The 20,890-nt window shown below is 42.9% G+C and overlaps 1 protein-coding gene across 1 annotated transcript in view; it reads left to right on the forward strand.

Moving 5' to 3' along the window:
- The window catches only part of GABRB3 (gamma-aminobutyric acid type A receptor subunit beta3), a 216,110-nt gene that overhangs the window by 100,877 nt on the left and 94,343 nt on the right, over positions 1–20,890 (forward strand). The window contains exon 4 of the mRNA XM_056555900.1: positions 14,002–14,222. Within this exon, the coding sequence (XP_056411875.1) occupies positions 14,002–14,222 (221 nt within the window). The remainder of the gene's footprint in view (positions 1–14,001; positions 14,223–20,890) is intronic.

Consider the following 20,890-nt stretch of genomic DNA (forward strand, 5'->3'; position numbering starts at 1 on the left):
ACTCCTACATAGTTACAAAGCTGCATTAAAGGGATATTCCAGCTTTATACATCTTATCGCCTATTCTAATATTATTATTATTTTTTTGGTTGCTATAAACAATAAGACTCAATTTTACATTAGGCAACTTTAATAAATGATGCCTGGTTACATAATAAATATGGAACAGTGAACTTCCTTCTATTATAAGTAAGTCTCACATTTGTCATAGAAAGAAGGCTAAGGGTCCTTTATAGCAGCCAGCCATGTATAATGCAAGCATTGATCTAGCAGGTCAGCACTCATTTGATAAGCCTGGATCCTTTGTACAGTCCTTTGCTTATTTTGTTGTCAGCCATACTTCTACGTGTTTTACACATAAAGATGTCCAGACAACCCACACTCACATATATATGCATAGATTTATAGTTCATAAGGATGGAAAAAAGCCAATCTCTGTCAAGTTCACCCTGTTTCTCCATCGTGTACTGTGTTGATCCAGAGGAAGGCAAATACCCTTATGAGGCTGATGTCATTTGCTACATACCAAGGGAAAAAAATTCCTTCCCGACTTCAAATATGGAAATAAGAAGAAATCCCTGGATCAACATTCTGTCCCTATAGATTTAATAACCTGTAATATTATTACTCTCCTGAAATGCATCCAATCCCCTTTTGAACTATTTTATTGAGTTCACCATAACCACTTAATGCGGCAGAGATCCTCATGGTCTCATTGCTCTTACAGTAAAGAACCCCTGTCACTGTTGGTGTAAAAACCTTCTTTCCTCTAGACGTAGAGGATGTCACCTTGTTAAAGATACAGTTCTGGGTATCAATAGATGATTGTAGAGATCTCTGTACTGCCTCCTGATATATCTAGACATGGTTATTTGGTTGCCCCTTAGCAGCTGGTTGAATATTAATTTTCCTAGGTGATGAAAAGTTTGATGTTACCATTTTACTACAGTAAATTTGTTAATATTTTGCTTGACATATTTAACCCCTTTAAGAAGTAATAACAGTTCAAACTGGAATCAGAGTTAGAGTCAGGAAGAGTGGGGACAGAGGCACCAGAGAAAAGAATCAAATATCACAGTTAAAAAACATTGAAAGACAAAACAATGCAAATCAAGTAAACTGTAATGGAAATAATACATGTTAGATCAGGGGTCAGCTTTCGAGTGGCATGCGGGGCTGGCTCCATTCGGAGGGACGCTCACTCCGCTAATGGGGATCCAGGGCACTTGTCCTGGATCCCCAGGTTAGCGAGTGCCGCTTTAAATGGGCACTGTCAGATAAAAAAAACTTTTGATATGTTGTAAAGCATGCAACATCTATAGGTTTTGCAATTGCTTTCATTAAAATGTTTTCAGTATTTCATACTGAAAAAGCGAGTCAAACAACTGCCCCCACATACTAGTCCTGCTGTGTCCATGCGTCATCACCTATGTCATGGACACACTTCCTTGATTGACAGCTGTGAGCGCAGGGCTCACAACTGAAGGAATAATCCTCCCAGTGTCAGCTTGTGTCCCGCTACTGTCAGTGAGGACAAGCTGGGAGTTGTAGTTTTGCTAATGGTAGGGGAGATGTGAGCAGACAGCATACTGAGGGAGGGGGCGGAGACCTGCACAGTGAGGCCACGCCCCCTCCCTTTGAGAGAATTCAGACTAGTGAGCTAAATTAAAAGTGTAATAAAAAAATAAATAAAGGTGCTAGACACATAAAAATTAGATCTACATTGTCAGGATTAGGTACTGAGGGATATATTAAAAAAAAAATTTTTTGTTGGATCTGATGGGTGTGTTTCAAACTGTGTGCACACATGCATACACAGCTAAAGCCTCCTCTCAGTGTGAGCTGCAGGACCTGTGGCTTCACTGAGAGGAGACCTGTGACCTCTTCCCTCACGTAGCGCAGGCGCCGATGACATCACTCATTGGTGCCTGCACTGTAGCAGGAGAAGAACGCTGCTAGCTTGTGCTGCCCAGGGGATCGCTGCGTGGGAAATAGGTGAGTAAAAGTTTTTTTATTTTATTTATCGACATCAGCAGAGCAGGGGAGGGAAGGGGATGTGGGGGGGGGGAGAGGGAAGTGCAAGTGGGGATGATAATGGGGGGTGCAGGTGAGGATGATGGGGTGGGGGGATGGGGTTGCAGGTGATGATGACGATGGGGTGGTGGTGCAGCTGATGATGATGATGATGATGATGAGGGGGTGGGGAAGTGCAAGTGATGATGATGAGGGGGTGGGTGCAGGTGATGATGATGAGGGTGGGTAGGTGCAAGTGATGATGATGATGAGGGGGTGTGGGGAAGTGCAAATGATGATGATGAGGGGGGTGGGGAAGTTCAAGTGATGATGATGATGAGGGGGGGGTGCAGGTGATGATGATAAGGGGGGTGGGGAAGTGCAAGTGATGATGATGATGGGGGTGAAGGTGATGATGATGAAGATGAGGGGGGCGGGGAAGTGCAAGTGATGATGATGAGGGTGGGGTGCAGGTGATGATGATGATGATAAGGGGGGGTGGATAGGTGCAAGTGATGATGATGGGGGGTGCAGGTGATGATGAGGGGGGTGGGGAAGTGCAAGTGATGATGATGATGATGATGAGGGGGGAGTGCAAATGATGATGATAAATGGGGTGGGGGAAGTGCAAGTGATGATGAGGGGGTGGGGAAGTGCAAGTGACGATGATTATGAGGGTGGGGGTGGGGGTACAGGTGATGATGATGATCATGAGGGGGGATGGGGAAGTGCAAGTGAAGATGATGATGAGGGGGATGGGGAAGTGCAATTGATGATGATGATGATGAGGGGGGAAGTGCAAGTGATGATGATGATGATGGGGGAAGTGCAAGTGATGATGATGATGGGGTGCAGGGGATGATGATGATGAGGGGGTGGGGAAGTGCAAGTGATGATGATGAGGGAGTAAGTGCAAGTGATGATGATGAGGAGGGGAAGAGTGCAAGTGATGATGATGGGGGGGAAATGCAAGTGATGATGAGGGGTGAAGTGCAAGTGATGATGAAGATGGTGAGGGGGGATGGGGTGCAGGTGATGATGATGAGGGGTGGTGGGGAAGTGCAAGTGATGATGATTATGGGGGGAGTGCAAGTGATGATGAGGGGGGAGTGCAAGTGATGATGAGGGGGAGTGCAAGTGATGATGATGAGGGGAGAAGTGAAGTGATGATGATGAAGGAGGTGCAAGGGATGATGATGGGGTGGTGGTGCAAGTGATAGGGATGGAGGGTGCCGGTGACAGCGCTGCAGGTGATGGGGGAGTGGGTGCGGGTGACAGGGAGGGGGATGATGATTTGGATCTGAAGGAGCACTGGCTACTTCCCTACCTTGCTTACTTATCTACTTACCTACCTGCATAACTACCTATTTATATCTAAGGAAAATCGTAGTTCACCAAAGTATAAAGTGCAGAAATCAGTGCAGTTTATTCCATTCCAAACAGTGTTACAGTGCAGGCTACGATTCGTCGCTTCAAGAGCTTGACAAAGGCGAAGACAGGTCGCTGAAATGTAGCCTGCTCTGTAACACTGTTTGGAATAGAACAAACTCCACCAAATTCTGCACTTCTGAGAGGTGCACTGGAAAAATACAGAGACTAAGATGTTTGTCTTGCAGATGCTGCAGTGATGGGTTTTGGCTGGAAGAAGTCGTCATGGTGATCTGAGCCAGAAGAAGAATAGATGGAAAGAGGACGACGCCAACCGTAAAAGATGTGAATTGTGAGTCAGTTAATGTAACTGTATGTATTTTATTGCGCAACATGACTGGGTTCTGATCCTGGGGTCTGTATTAGGGTGGGTGGTGATTCTGGGGTCTGTATTATGGTGGCATCTGATTCTGAGGTCTGTATTATGGTGGGTGGTGATTCAGGGGTCTTTATTATGGTGGGTGGTGATTCAGGGGTCTGCATTATGGTGGGGACTGATTCTGGGGTCTGTATTATGGTGGGTGGTGATTATGGCGTCTGTATTATGGTGGAGACGTATTCTGGGGTCTGTCTTATGGTGGGTTGGGATTCAGGGGTCTGCATTATGGTGGGGACTGATTCTGTGATCTGAATTATGGTTGGTGGTGATTCAAGAGTCTTTATTATGGTGGGTGGTGATTCAGGGGTCTGCATTATGGTGGGGTCTGATTCTGGGGTTTTCATTATGGTGGGGTCTGATTCTGGGGTCTGTATTATGGTGGGGACTGATTCTGGGGTCTGTATTATGGTGGAGACGGTTTCTGGGGACTGTATTATGGTGGGGTCTGATTCTGGGTTCTGTATTATGGTGTATGGTGATTCTGGGGTCTGTATTATGGTGGAGTCTGATTCTGGGGTCTGTATCATGGTGGGGTCTGATTCTGGGGTCTGTATTCTCATGGGGTCTGATTCTGGGGTTTTCATTATGGTGGTGTCTGATTCTGGTGTCTGTATTATGGTGGGTGGTGATTCTGGGGTCTGTATTATGGTGGGTGGTGATTCATAGTTACATAGTTACATAGTTACATAGTTAGTACGGTCAAAAAAAGACATATGTCCATCAAGTTCAACCAGGGAATTAAGGAGTAGGGGTGTGATGCGATATTGGGGAAGGGATGGGATTTTATATTTCTTCATAAGCATTAATGTTATTTTGTTCCAGGAATGTATCTAATCCTGTTTTAAAGCTGTTAATTGTTCCTGCTGTGACCAGTTCCTGAGGTAGACCTTCCATAAATTCACAGTCCTCACGGTAAAGAAGGCGTGGCGCCCCTTGAGACTAAACTTTTTCTTCTCCAGACGGAGGGAGTGCCCCCTCGTCCTTTGGGGGGGTTTAACCTGGAACAGTTTTTCTCCATATTTTTTGTATGGGCCATTAATATACTTATATACGTTTATCATATCCCCCCTTAAACGTCTCTTCTCAAGACTAAACAATTGTATCTCCTTTAATCGCTCCTCATAGCTAAGATGATCCATGCCCCATATTAGTTTAGTCGCGCATCTCTGCACCCTTTCCAACTCCGCAGTGTCCCTTTTATGGACAGGTGCCCAAAACTGAACAGCATATTCCAGGTGAGGCCGTACCAATGCTTTATAAAGGGGGAGTATTATGTCCCTGTCCCTTGAGTCCATGCCTTTTTTGATACATGACAATATCCTGCCGGCTTTGGAAGCAGCAGCCTGACATTGCATGCTATTCTGTAGTCTGTGATCTACAAGTACACCCAGATCCTTCTCTACCAGTGACTCTGACAGTTTAATCCCCCCTAAGACATACGATGCATGCAGGTTATTAGTACCCAGATGCATAACTTTACATTTATCCACATTGAACCTCATTTGCCAAGTGGATGCCCAGACACTTAGTCTATCCAAGTCATCTTGTAACTTATGCACATCCTCTATAGACTGTACTGTACTACAAAGCTTGGTGTCATCTGCAAAGATAGAAACAGAGCTGTTAATACCATCCTCTATATCATTGATAAATTAAACAACAGCGGGCCCAGTACTGAACCTTGGGGTACACCACTAATAACCGGGGACCAATCAGAGTACGAATCATTGACCACCACTCTCTGGGTACGATCCATGAGCCTGTGTTCAATCCAGTTACAAACTAAAATTTCCAAACCCAAAGACCTTAACTTACCTGTCAGATGTCTATGAGGGACAGTATCAAATGCTTTAGCAAAATCCAGAAACACTATATCCACAGCCATTCCTCTGTCAAGGCTTCTACTCACCTCTTCATAAAAGCAAATTAGATTGGTTTGACAACTTCTATCCTTAGTAAACCCATGCTGGCTATCACTTATAATACAATTATCCCCTATGTATTCCTGTATGTAATCCCTTATAAGTCCTTTGAACAATTTACCCACAATGCACGTTAAACTTACCGGTCTATAGTTTCCTGGGGAAGACCTAGAGCCCTTTTTGAAGATTGGCACCACATTCACCTTGCGCCAGTCCCTTGGCACAATACAAGACACCAGAGAATCTCTAAATATCATGAACAGGGGTACAGATATTACTGAACTTACCTCTGCATTATGTTGGGAACTGATTCTGTGGTCTGTATTATGGTTGTTGGGGATTTTGGGGTCTGTATTATGGTGGGGACTGATTCTGGGGTCTGTATTATGGGTAAGTCTGTTTCTGGGGACTGTATTATGGTGGGATCTGATTCTGGGGTCTGTATTATGGTGAGTGGCGATTCTGGGGTCTGTATTATGGTGAGGACTGATTGTGTGGTCTGTATTATGGTGGGGTCTGTATTATGGTGGGGACTGATTCTAGGGTCTGTATTATGGTGAGGACTGTTTCTGGGGACTGTATTATGGTGGGGTCAGATTCTGGGGTCTGTATTCGGGTGGGTGGGGATTCTGGGGTCTGTATTATGGAGGGTGGGGATTCTGGGGTCTTTATTATGGTGGATTGTGATTCTGGGGTCTGTATTATGGTGGGGACTGATTCTGGGGTCTGTATTATGGTGGGTGGTGATTTGGGGGTCTGTATTATGGTGGGTGGTGATTCTGGGGTCTGTATTATGGTGGGTGGTGATTCTGGGGTCTGTATTATGGTGGGGTCTGTATTATGGTGGGGTCGGATTCTGGGGTCTGTATTATGGTGGGGTCTGATTCTGGGGTCTGTGTTATGGTGGGGTCTGATTCTGGGGTCTGTATTATGGTGGGGTCAGATTCTGGGGTCTGTATTATGGTTGGTGGTGATTTCGGGGTCTGTAGTATGGTGGGGACTGATTCTGGGGTCTTTATTATGGGGGTCAGGCTGTTTCTGGAGACTGTATGGTGGGGTCTGATTCTGCGTTCTGTATTATGGTGAGGTCTGATTCAGGGGTCTGTATTATGGTGGGACTGATTCTGGGGTCTTTATTATGGGGGAGGCTTTTTCTGTGGACTGTATTATGGCGGGATCTGATTCTTGGGTCTGTATTATGGTGGGGGTCTGATTCTGGGGTCTGTATTATGGTCGGGTCAGATTCTGGGGTCTGTATTATGGTTGGTGGTGATTTTGGGGTCTGTATTATAGTGGGGACTGATTTTGGGGTCTGTATTATGGGGGTCTTGTTCTGGGGTCTGTATTTAGGTGGGGTCTGATTCTGGGGTCTGTATTATGGTGCGGACTGATTCTGGGGTCTGTATTATGGGGGAGGCTGTTTCTGGGGACTGTATTATGGTGGGATCTAATTCTGGGGTCTGTATTATAGTGGGGTCTTATTCTGGGGTCTGTATTATGGTGGGGTCAGATTCTGGGGTCTGTATTATGGTTGGTGGTGATTTTGAGGTCTGTATTATGGTGGGGACCGATTTTGGGGTCTGTATTATGGGGGGCAGGCTGTTTCTGGGGACTGTATTATGGTGGGGACTGATTCTGGGGTCTGTATTATGGTGGGGACTGTTTCTGGGGACTGTATTATGGTGGGTGGTGATTCTGGGGTCTGTATTATGGTGGGGTCTGATTCTGGGTTCTGTATTATGGTGGATGGTGATTCTGGGGTCTGTATTATGGTGGAGTCTGATTCTGGGGTCTGTATCATGGTGGGGTCTGATTCTGTTTTTTTTATTATGGTGGCATCTGATTCTGGGTTCTGTATTATGGTGGATGGTGATTCTGGGGTCTGTATTATGGTGGAGTCTGATTCTGGGGTCTGTATCATGGTGGGGTCTGATTCTGGGTTTTTTATTATGGTGGGATCTGATTCTGGGGTCTGTATTATGGTGGGTGGTGATTCTGGGGTCTGTATTATGGTGGGTGGTGATTCATGGGTCTGCATTATGTTGGGGACTGATTTTCTGGTCTGTATTATGTTTGGTGGGGATTTTGGGTCTGTATTATGGTGGGGACGGATTCTGGGGTCTGTATTATGGGGAGGCTGTTTCTGGGGACTGTATTATGGTGGGACCTGATTCTGGGGTCTGTGTTATGGTGGGGTCTGTATTATGATGGGGTCAGATTCTGGGGGTCTGTATTATGGTTGGTGGTGATTTTGGGGTCTGTATTATGGTGGGGACTGATTCTGGGGTCTGTAATATAGGGGCAGGCTGTTTCTGGGGACTGTATTATGGTGGGATCTGATTCTGGGGTCTGTATTATGGTGGGGTCTGATTCTGGGGTCTGTATTATGTTGGGGTTGGATTCTTGGGTCTGTATTATGGTGGGGTCTGATTCTGGGGTCTTTATTATGGTGGGTGGTGATTCTGGGATCTGTATTATGGTGGGGACTGGTTCTGGGGTCTGTATTATGTTGGGTGGTGATTCTGGGGTCTGTATTGTGGTGGGTTGTGATTCCGGGGTCTGTATTATGGTGGGTGGTGATTCTGGGTCTGTATTATGGTGGGGACTGATTGTGTGGTCTGTATTATGGTGGGGTCTGTATTATGGTAGGGACTGATTCTGGGGTCTGTATTATGGTGGGTGGTGATTTCGGGTTCTGTATTATGGTGGGTGGTGATTTTGAGTTCTGTATTATGGTGGGTGGTGATTCTGTGGTCTGTATTATGGTGGGGTCTGTATTATGGTGGGGTCTGATTCTGCGGTCTGTTTTATGGTGGGGTCTGATTCTGAGGTCTGTATTATGGTGGAGTCTGATTCTGGGGTCTGTTTTATGGTGGTTGGTGATTCTGGGGTCTGTATTATGGTGGGTGGTGATTCTGAGGTCTGTATTATGGTGGGGACTGATTCTGGGGTCTGTATTATGGGGGGGGGGTCTTATTCTGGGGTCTGTATTTAGGTGGGGTCTGATTCTGGGGTCTGTATTATGGTGATGACTGATTCTGGGGTCTGTATTTTGGTGGGTGGTGATTCTGGGGTCTGTATTATAGTGGTGACTGATTCCATAGTGTGTATTATGGCTGGGTCTGTATTACGGTGGGGACTGATTCTGTAGTCTGTATTAAGGTGGGGTCTGTATTATGGTGGGGACTGATTCTGGGGTCTGTATCATGGTGGGGACTGTTTTGGTGGACTGTATTATGGTGGGTCGGATTCTGTGGTCTGTATTATGGTGGGGTCTTATTCTGTGGTTTGTATTATGGTGGGTGGTGATTCTGGGGTCTGTATTATGGTGATTGGTGATTCTGGGGTCTGTATTATGGTGTGGTCTGATTCTGGGGTCTGTATTATGGGTGGTGATTCTGGGGTCTGTATTATATTTGGTGGTGATTCTGGGGTCTGTATTATGGTGGGGTCTGATTCTGGGGTCTGTATTATGGAGGGGACTGATTCTGGGTTCTGTATTGTGGTGAGAACTCATTCTGGAGTCTGTATTATGCAGGTCTGATTTAAAATGGTTATTCTCACTGTAAGTTCCTTACAGTGAGAACAATACAGTATATAGGGACAATTCTGAAAAAAAAAAAAAAAACAACACTTTGTGAGAAGCTGCACTCGACAAACCCCACCCACAGCATACCACACCCACAACAAGCCACACCCATGTTGCCGGCACATCAAACGACTTGGAAAAAAATTGGGCACAGCACTACCAAAAGGTTGCCTTCCCCTGTGTTAGATTCACATGTATCATAGTCACGCCCCCTCCCATAGGTTTGCATTTATGTCACATGGGGCGGAGCCTTGACATCACAACGCTCCGGCCCCGTGATCGACAGTAATCAGACCCGGAGCAAACATGCTTCGGGGACTGATTTTAAATGGGGTGCGGCGTCCAAGATCACGGGGGTCCCCAGCGGCGGGACCCCCGCGATCAGGCATCTTATCCCCTATCCTTTGGATAGGGGATAAGATGTCTAAGCGCCGGAGTACCCCTTTAACTAAGAATCCTAAGTCCTTTTCTACAGCAGTCGTCCCAAGTGTACTCCCATTTAATACATAATCCCAGCCCGAATTTTTCTTCCCCATGTGCATTACCTTACATTTCAGTGTTGAACCTCATCTGCCACTTCCCAGCCCAAACCTCCAATGTGCACTGTCCTCTATTTTGTTGACCACTTTACAGAGTTTAGTATCATCTGCAAAGATTACTACTTTACTATTCAACCCCTCTACAAGGTCATTAATAAATATATTAAATAGAACAGGACCCAAGACGGACCCCTGTGGTACCCCACTAGTAACAGTCACCCAATCAGAATAAGTACCTTTAATAACCACTCTCTGTTTCCTATCACTGAGCCAGTTACTTCCCCACTTGCATACAGTTTCCCCCAGTGCAAGCATTCTCATTTTATGTACCAACTTTTTATGTGGTCCTGTATTAAATGCAAATCCAGATATACAACATCCAGCGATTGCCCCTGGTCCAGTCTGGAGCTCACCTCCTCATAAAAGCTGATCAGGTTAGTTTGACAGGACTGATCCCTCTTAAAGCCATGCTGATATGGAGTCATACATTTATTTTTATCAAGATACTTAAAAATAGCATCCCTTACTGCGTACTAAAATTAAAGCATTCCACGCGTATCAGGCGTCACACACGAAGGGCTGAAGCCCAAGACACATTGAATGCTTTCATTTTAGTGTGTCTTTTTTATTTGGTGGAGTGTAATAAAATTCTATTTTCATAAATTCGTGATATCCCCCGGGTATACTTACTGGTGAAAGGTGAAGTGCGTAGCTGAGCGAAGCGATAAGAAGCCACGTGAGATTCATTCAGAGTATTACCGGAATGAGGGGAGTAGCATTGTCCTATGCTCCCCTCAGTGAAGTGAGTAAAAGTGCACTTGGCAGTCTGTAATGTATTTGTGATGGTACAAGGCTATTCTGAGGTACGCTCTCCTCATTTTTTCTTTCCCATATATTTAGAACACGGTGGTGAATGCCATCTGGACCTGGTGATTTGTCTATTTTGATTTTTTGTAGGTGGCACTGTACTTCTTCCTGGGTTAGACAGGTGACCTGTACTGGGGAGTTTACCTTATCTCGCTGTATTTCCCCTGGCATTTCAGAATTTGTTTAATATATTTGCTTTTTCCTGATCCCTGTCTATAATTTCTACCTCATCAGTTTTTAAAGGGCCAACACTTTAATTTTTAACCTTTTTGCTATTTATATAGTTAAAGAACATTTTGGGGTTAGTCTTACTCTCTTTAGCAATGAGTCTTTCTTTCTCTATTTTTGCAATTTTTATCTGTTTCTTTCATATTCTACATTTTTCTATATATATACTTTTAATGCCTCTTCACTGCCATCCTGTTTTACTAGTTTAAATGCTTAATTTTTGTCCTTTATTTGCCCCTTAACATTTTTATTTATCCACATTGGTTTTCTTCTATTCCTGACCCTTTTGTTCACATAAGGTGTATATATATATATATATATATATATATATATATAAATAGATATATATATATATATATATATAGATATATATATATAGATATATATATAGATATAGATATATAGATATATATATATATATTTATCTTACAGTGAGAATTTTTGATATTTTTAAAAATCTCCCATTTAGTGTCAGTATTCTTGTTTTTTTTAGGACATTCTCCCAATTTATATTGTTAAGGGCTTCTCTGAGTTGATAAAACTTTGCCTTCCTAAAATTCATTGTTTTTGTGGCCCCTCGAAAGATTCCCTTATTGAAGAACAAGTTATATTGTATTATATTATGATCACTATTTCCTAGGTGTCCTTCTACTTGCACATTAGTTACTCTGTCAGGTCTGTTGGTTAATATTAAGTCTAGTAGGGCGCCCCCTCTGGTCGGGCCCTGCACCATTTGGGACAGATAATTGTCTTTAGCTATAGTCAGAAACCTGTTTCCTTTATGAGATTCACAGGTCTCAGTCTCCCAGTTTATATCAGGATAGTTAAAGTCCCCCCATTATTATCACATCATTTTGATTTGCTGCCTTGTTTATTTTCCTCAGTAATTGATCTTCTGCCTCTTCTATTATGGCTTATAGCAAACCCCCATCAGAATTACTTTATTTTTATCTCCATATAACTCTACCCATATTGACTCTACATTATCGCTTCCCTCCGATATATCCTCCCGCAGTGCGGCCTTCAGATTGGACTTTACATAAAGACAAACACAACTCCACCCTTTTGGCCATCTTCTCCACAAGCACAGCTGCACCCTCCGCATTGAGGTGCAACCCGTCCCTACGGTAGAGCCGGTATCCGACAGTGAAGTTGGCCCAGTTCTCCATGAACCCAAACCCTTCCTTCCTACACCAGCCTCAGAGCCACTTGTTTACCTCCTTAATCTCCCGCTGCCTCTTTGGGGTGGCTGGTGGTACAGGTAATATTTCAGAAAATATTACCTTGGAGGTCCTTGCCTTAAGCTTGCGGCCTGAAATAATTCTTAAGGACACTCCATTTACCTCTTACTTTGTCATTGGTGCTAATGTGTACCATGACTTCTGGGTCTTCTCCAGCCCCACCCAGAAACCTGTGAACCTGATCAGCGATGTGCTGTACTCAAGCGCCAGGAGGACAACACACTGTTCGACAATCCCGGTCTTTGTGACAGATCGCCCTGTCTGTCCCCCTAATAATTGAGTCCCCCACTACCAGTACCTGTCTGGCCTGCCCTGCACTCCTCCTTCCCTCCTTACTGAAGCAGACACCCCCCTGAAAGGTCAGAGTTAAAGTCCTGCTGCAGTACTGCTGTCTCTGTAATAACATCCCCCTCATCTGCCAACCGGGCAAACTTGTTGGGTGTGCCAGTTCAGGACTAACCTCCTTGACACTTTTCCCTCTACCCCATTGTCTAACTGTAACTTAGCTAGCTGCCTGACTGTCCTGCACCTCTGTCCCTCAATCCTCCCACACCTCTACCCCCAAGAGTGCTTGCTCAGTGAGCAGAAGACTCCTCTCCAAGTTGTCAATGCATCTCAGTGTTTTTTTGTTACCATTTGTATTATACTTGAGACGGACAAAGGTGATAACATTATGCCCTTTATGCATGGTTTTGAGTCCTTAGTCATTTAGAGGGTTTAAATAAAGTAATTTGTTTGTATGAAATGTATTTTCATTTGTGTAAGTTATAATATTCAATGAAATGTTAGAATTAATAAAACTTTCTTCTTAAGAACTGTTCTCTGAGCTGTACCACCTAATATATGAACAGATGTCCAATTGCTTGGTACATGACTACATATGCATTCAGTTACCGGTTTAAGTGAGCTACATTGTGTTCTAGCCATGCTGTTAATATATGGACCAAAGTATGTTTAGTTACATCCTGTGGAGTATCTGCCACCAAGTCTATAGTGCATAGTCGGAAGATTTTAATATTCTAGATCAGGAAGACCGGCCTTGTTTGTCAGCAGAATATAGGTAAAACCTAAATGTTTAAGGTAAAAGAAACAGATTCTGAAATCAAAATCTTGATGACCTTTTTTAAAGGAGAGGGAATCTGACAAAAGGGTCACCTACACTAACCTGAATATACAGGTATATAGAACTGGTGAACCTGCTTCTTACACTTCTTACCTGACAAAAATCGGTACAGGCGTTCTGGAGATATTCATTGTGATGCTAATATGATCATTTAACTTCAATAGAGATACCTGCTGAGGATAATTCCACCCCCTTCATGAATATTCTAAGGAAGAGAGGATGATTCATGAAGGGGGTGGGGTTATCCTCAGAGTGTGGGCGGGAGAAAGCATTGCACATAAGAAGAAATTAACATATTAACAACCAGATGAATATCTCCAGAATGGCTGCACCTATTTTCACACGCTAAGAATCATTAGAAACAGGGTCACCTGTACTATCTACCTGTATAGGTATAAGGTTAGTGCAGGTGACCCTGCTGTCTGGTTTTTGAATTAAGTATGTATTGCTTTTGGTTCCACAATAAATCAATATACGGCTCTTCATACTATCGCAGACAAGCTAACTACCTAGAAAACAATAATTTTTTTACAGCATCAAGACTAATTTTAGATGGACATTGCAAATAGTACAGCATGTTGAAAATGATATAAAGTACTAGATCATGTAAAGATTGTGAAATACATTGGGAATATATTTTGTGTATTAAAACTATTTCTTTACTCTTTACAGGATTATACTTTGACTATGTATTTTCAGCAATACTGGAGGGATAAGAGATTAGCATATACGGGAATTCCTCTCAACCTCACGCTTGACAACCGAGTGGCAGATCAGTTGTGGGTTCCTGACACTTATTTTCTAAATGATAAAAAATCTTTTGTACATGGAGTTACTGTAAAAAATCGAATGATCCGCCTTCATCCCGATGGAACTGTTTTATATGGTTTAAGGTAAGCAAGTCTTCACCTGTACACATATACTATATCTATATATATAAAACTCAACGTGTGTGTGTATGTATGTATCTGTGTGTGTGTGTGTGTGTGTGTATGTATGTATGTGTGTATGTATGTATGTGTGTATGTTCCAGCATCACGTCCAAACAGTTAAAGATATTAACATGAAACTTGGCACACATGTTACTTATATGTCAACAACAAACATAGGATAGGTAATTTAACCCTTACTCATCCCCATTTGCCAGGGGTGGGGCTTATGTTTAAAGTCCCATGCAAGTCAATGGGAAATATATGTTACTGCATAACTTCCAAACGGCTGGAGATATTTGGATAATACTTAGTCACATGTTACTTATATATCCACTTAAAATATAGGATAGTTAATTTAACCCTTAACTACCCCCATTCGTGAGTGTCGGGGTTTTTGTTTAAAGTCTCATGCAAATCAATGGGAAATGTATGTTCCCACATAACTTCCGTACGGCTGGAGATATTTCAATAACTGGTACACATATTACGGGTCAGGATAGGAGGTCGACATAGGAGGTCAGCATAGGAGGTCGGCACAGGAGGTCGGCATAGGAGGACGGGATAGGAGGACGGGATAGGAGGATGGGATAAAAGGATGGGATAGGAGGACGGGATAGGAGGACGGAATAGGAGGACAGGATAGGAGGTCGGTATAGGAGAACGGGATAGGAGGACGGGATAGGAGGACGGGAAAGGAGGACGGGAAAGAATGACGGATAGGAGGACGGGAAAGGAGGGCGGGAAAGGAGGACGGGATAGATGGACGGGATAGGAGGACGGGATAGGAGGACGAGAAAGAAGGTCGAGATAGGAGGACGGGAAAGGAGGACGGGAAAGGAGGTTGAGATAGGAGGACGGGAAAGGAGGTCGAGATAGGAGGACGGGAAAGGAGGACGGGAAAGGAGGTCAAGATATGAGGACGGGAAAGGAGGATGGGATAGGAGGACGTGATAGGAGGACGGGATAGGAGGTCGGGATAGGAGGTCGGGATAGGAGGTCAGGATAGGAGGTCAGGATATGATGACGGGATAGGAGGTCGGGATATGACAACAATATACGAGGACGGGATATGAAGTCAAAAGCTTCCTCCTTTGTTTATTTTCCTCCCCAACAAGGATTAGGAAGGAAAAACCGGGCAATGCCGGGTACTCAGCTAGTTATAACATATTTGTTAGCTCATTCACACCAACTATTGTTCTATGTATAACTTATTAACTGTGTGCAAAACGCTCCGAGACAATTACTATCATTTTCATATACCACAAAATAGTTCTGCCTTGATTTTGATACATTCTTATTATTATTCTGACAATTTTATCCTGTGCATTCAAGTTCATGTGCTTGATTCAATAAGTTCAAGCATAAAATTCCATCATTTTCTCCTGGATCCTTCTCATGTATCATGAGTAATTGAGTAATTCATGTAGCATGAAAGAGGATACACATCTTTCTTTGGAAGATGTTTGCAAGTCAGCAAAATCAATAAAGGAGTAGAGTGTAACCAGAGGTGTAAATTCACTGCTTTAACCTGTATATTCTCCTGGCCATTATTTTCCTTACTACAACTTCACAAACTCACAGCATATTTCTCCTGGTTGAGCCAGTCATCCCAGGAATGCTTATCTAAGCACTAGACAATCTGTTGTACATGCTAGTTTGTGTGGTTCGGAACTTTCTCCAGTATGACGTGTTTCAGCACTGCCCTAAATATTAAATTTGTGAAAAGGTGCACAGTTTGGTATATACTCGTGTTTAACTGGCAAAAGAGTCAGAACATTTTACAGTGCATTTATTGTCATTGATTGAAAAAGTTGTCTCATGCAGAAGGCTAAGAAGGCTACCCTGGTCAACAGTTATTTTATTGGTGTTTATTTGTTGGAGTTTGCAAAGGAAGCTAACTTTAGCCACACATTTACCTCTTAGTGGCCACTATAGGGTATAGGGTAGTTTTATATGTAATACATGTCCACCAGAATGCTGATTTAATAGTAGCCTGCAAAAACTACCTCTACAGTAAGAGACAAACTCAGACAAATAAAAAACCTTATACTTTGCAGAAGCAAAATTATATATTTGGACAAGTGTAATTTGTTATATAAGGAAACATGTCAGCAGCATTTTCAAATTATAGAAGCTGGCAACATGAAGTGGGTGATTTATAGGGAACGACCGAAATCGTTTTTTTAGGGCCGATACCGATAATCGGTGGAGGTTAGGGCCGATAGCCGATAACTTATACCGATATTCCGGTATAAGTTATCGGCTATTTAGCCCTCTGCAACACCGCTGCAGATCATTGATTTAAAGCGGGCGCTTTAAATCAATGAACTGCAGTGGCTTTTGTGGTGCCATAGACCGCTGCCGCCACCCGCTTCTCTCCCCCTGCCTGTCCGGGGGTCCTGAGTCCTATCACCGCCACCGCTCCCCCCACCGTTGCACCGCTCCGCTCCGTGCCCCCTACCGCCCCATTGCCTTGCCCATCCCCGGTTTTATAATTATCTGTTCCCGGGGCCCGGGGTCCACTCTACATCTGGCTCCAGTGGCGTCCTCCTGAGCTGTCACTGTGCGCACTGACGGTGATGTCGCATCACGTTGCGTCACGTCACTCGTCATTGCGCACAGCGTAACGCAGGACGCAGCAGGAGCCAGAAGTAGCGTGGACCCTGGCCCCCGGGAACAGGTAATTATAAAACCGGGGATGGGGGAGGCAATGGGGCCGGGTGGGGGTGCGATGCGGTGGGGTGTGGCGGGTCTGCGGTCGCGGTGCGGTGGGGGCAGTGAAGGGGGCGGGGCATTATCGGCTTATCGGCAAGGTAATTGCCGATACCAATAATGTCCAAAATCGTGATTATCGGCCAATAATATCAGCCAAACCGATAATCGGTCGATCCCTAGTGATTTAACACCTAGTCTACCTTTGTCTGTTCTATGTATGCCCACCTAATGTGTTTTAAACAGGTTGTTTAAATTGGCAAAGTTATACCCTATGCACATAATAGGGCATAAGTATCTGATCTTGGGGTCCTAAAACATAGAAAAGAGACCTGAGTCTCCCATCAGAATATGTCCAACTCCTTTTGATAGGGGATTTCTTTGCTATTTGACACATTTGGCAAAATTGTTGGCAAACAGAATTAAGAAACTGCTCCCAAAATTAATAGACCCTGAACAGACTAGTTTTGTCCCTGGTAGAAAGGGTGAATTTAACACAACTTGAGTACTTAATTACATAGCCTGGACCAAACATTATAAAACACCCTAAGGAAGGTCTTTTGTTTTTGAATTTCTTTTCAGTCTGACCACAGTGCTTTCTGCTGACACCTCTGTCCATGTCAGGAACTCTCCAGAGCAGGAGAAAATCCCCATAGCAAACCTCTCCTGCTCTGGACAGTTCCTGACATGTGGTCAGACAGAAAAGAAATCCAAAAAGAAAAGAACTTCCTGTGGAGCATACAGCAGCTGCTGAGTGTTGGAAGGATTAACATTTTTAAATAGAAGTAATTTACAAATCTGTTTAGCTTTCTGGCACCAGTTAATTTAAAAAAAAAAATTCCACTGGAGTACCCCTTTAAGCAGGCACACAAGGCACAGGCATGGGTAGAATAGGTGTTAAAGTCCCCTACATCATGCTTCCAATAACTATAGTTTTAAAAAGCTGCTGACATGTTCCCTTTAAGAAGGGACAACAACAATGTAAAGGTATTAATGTGCCTCTTTATGTGAATAGTTGCTCTGTGCTTGTCAGCAGTTCTTCCGTTCGGGCTTCATGTTTCAGAAGGCAATAATTTACAAATCAATCGGTGTAAGATGAGGAATGAGAATAAAATTTATGGCTAGAGATGAGCAAATGGAATCAGACGAAGTCGAATTCGTTCCAAATTTCATGAAAAATTTGATTCGGAACAAACCCGAACTTTGTCTCGATTCGAAATAATGAATTTCTTCATTAGCGACACTCGCTGCGATCATCCTGTATAATGTATAGATGCGAGTGTCTTTCTTCTGCGCTCACATCTCTGTAATAATAGAACGAACGCAGCTGATATCAGGAGTGACACCCGCTGTGATCTGTCCTTAACTGCAGGACCTACTGCTCCCATCAAGGAGCACACTTTGCTCCATGCCAGGAGCTGTAGTACCTGCATTAATAGACAGATCGCAGCTGGTGTCACTTCTGAACCTGTTGCAAATTGTCTATTAATGCAGGTACTACAGCTCACAGAATGGAGCAGAGTGTGCACCATGTTGGGAGCAATAGTACCTGCAGGTAAGGAAAGATCACAGCAGGTGTCACTCCTGAAACCCGCTGCAATCGTCCTGTATAATGTATAGATGCGGGCGGCCACTCTTCTCTGGTCCCACTGTAGTATGAGTATATGCCATATATATACCTATTATTCATATTTTCCACAGAGAGCTGTGATTGGCTGGAACCATCTGGCCAATCACAGCTCTCTGCGGGAAATATGAATAAGTGATGTGAATTCTATTCACATTACTGGCCGGCCGGAGTATAGAGCAGAGATGTGAGCGCAGGAGAAAGCCGCTCCATCTCTGCAAAAGAGAGGATGATCACATCGGATGTCAGGAGTGAAACCTGGGGCAATCTGTCTATTGGTACAGGTACTACAACTCCCATCATGGAACAGTCTGTAAAAAAAATAGAGAAAAAAGTGAAGCACACACACACTTTATTAAACACAATATTAGAATATATTACAAAAAAAATAAAAAAAATTATTATTAAAATTATTTAATATTATTAAAATGTTTAATATTATTTTTGCTTATCATAATTTTTTTCCAGTTTTTGTTCTAAATCATATTTTTTTTTAGCCCCATTTATATTATTTAGATGTGCTGCCATGAATAATTGTGGGGGTCAGAGATGAGCTGAGGACAGGGACATCAGTAATATGTATACTACAGTAGGCAAAAAAAAAGTCTGAGTTTCCTTAATTTACCAAAAATCCATAAATTTACAGAGGTCTTCTATCAGAAATCAAAGATACTTCAAATTGTAATTTGCAGAGGCAGATTATGAAGGATGATGTCATTGTAATTATACAGTATGAGCTGGTTTTAAATGACAAATTACTGCAAAACTCTTCTTGTAATTTCAATCTCTCTGCATATGCTGGAAGATATGGATGGGAGCTATAATTTCAGTAGGATGGAAAGGACTTTTTCGTTGCTGTAAACTGTAGAAGGGAATATGTAAGCATGGATATGGGATGTGGGATTACCTTTTTATACATGTAAAAAATCTTTCATTTTTTATAAAGAGGATGATGGGAGTTGTAATTCTTGAATTCAGTTGTTCCTGCCTTCAATCTCAGTGGTTGCAGCTGGGACCGGCAGAGAGTCACTGGAACCATATGAATGGAAGAAAGAAAGTTTTTAAATATACAGTAGCTGCTCTAATTGGAGCAAATTAAGGTTAATTGAATAATGATTAAGATCTTTCCCTCCTATTTCCTGTTCTTCATTCATCTGTCTGCTGTGTGAGCGGAAAAAATATATATATATGTGTGTATGTATATATATATATATATATATATATATATATATGCCAAATATATATATATATATATATATATATATATATATAGAGAGAGAGAGAGAGAGAGAGAGAGAGAGAGAGAGATAATCTAATGTAAAAGTTTACATCTACATTTACACGAGCGAAAAAATATAAATAATATATATACAGATATATGATTTTTATATATATACAGAGAGAGAGAGACATATGTATATGGATAGCTATATATATATATATATATATATATATATATATATATATATATAGTCATGGCCGTAATTGTTGGCACCCCTGAGATTTTTCCAGAAAAGGATTGCAGTAACACATGTTTTGCTATACACATGTTTATTCCCTTTGTTTGTATTGGAACGAAACAAAAAAAGTGAGGAAAAAAAGCAAATCGGACATAATGTCACACCAAACTCCAAAAATGGGATGGACAAAATTATTGGCACCCTTAACTTAATATTTGGTTGCATACCCTTCCTACAACCTTCAATAAGGTTCTTACACCTCTCAGTTGGAATGTTGGACCACTCTTCCTTTGCAAACTGCTCCAGGTCTCTTCTTTTGGAAGGGCACCTTTTCCCAACAGCAGTTTTAAGATCTTTCCACAGGTGTTCAATGGGATTTAGATCAGGACTCATTGCTGGCCATTTCAGAACTCTCCAGCACTTTGTTGCCATCCAGGTCTGGGTGCTTTTTGATGTATGTTTGGGGTTATTGTCCTGCTGGAAGATGCAAACCCAGCTTTCTGACACTGGGCTGTACAGTGCGATCCAAAATCTGTTGGTAATCCTCAGATTTCATGATGCCTTGCACAAATTCAAGGCTCCCAGTGCCAGAGGCAGCAAAGCAACCCCAAAACATCATTGAACTTCCACCATATTTCCCTATAGGTACTATGTTCTTTTCTTTGTAGGCTTCATTGCATTTTCAGTAAACAGTAGAATGATGTGCTTTAGTCCTTAAGGGGTTAAAAGCTTTCTTCCATTCATATGGCCCTAGTGACTCCCTGCTGGTCCCTGATGCAACCAATGTGATTGCAAGCGTGGACAACTGGAATTCAAGAATTACAACTCCC

This window comes from Hyla sarda, chromosome 2 (assembly GCF_029499605.1).
Source record: "Hyla sarda isolate aHylSar1 chromosome 2, aHylSar1.hap1, whole genome shotgun sequence".
Taxonomy (NCBI): Eukaryota; Metazoa; Chordata; class Amphibia; order Anura; family Hylidae; genus Hyla; species Hyla sarda.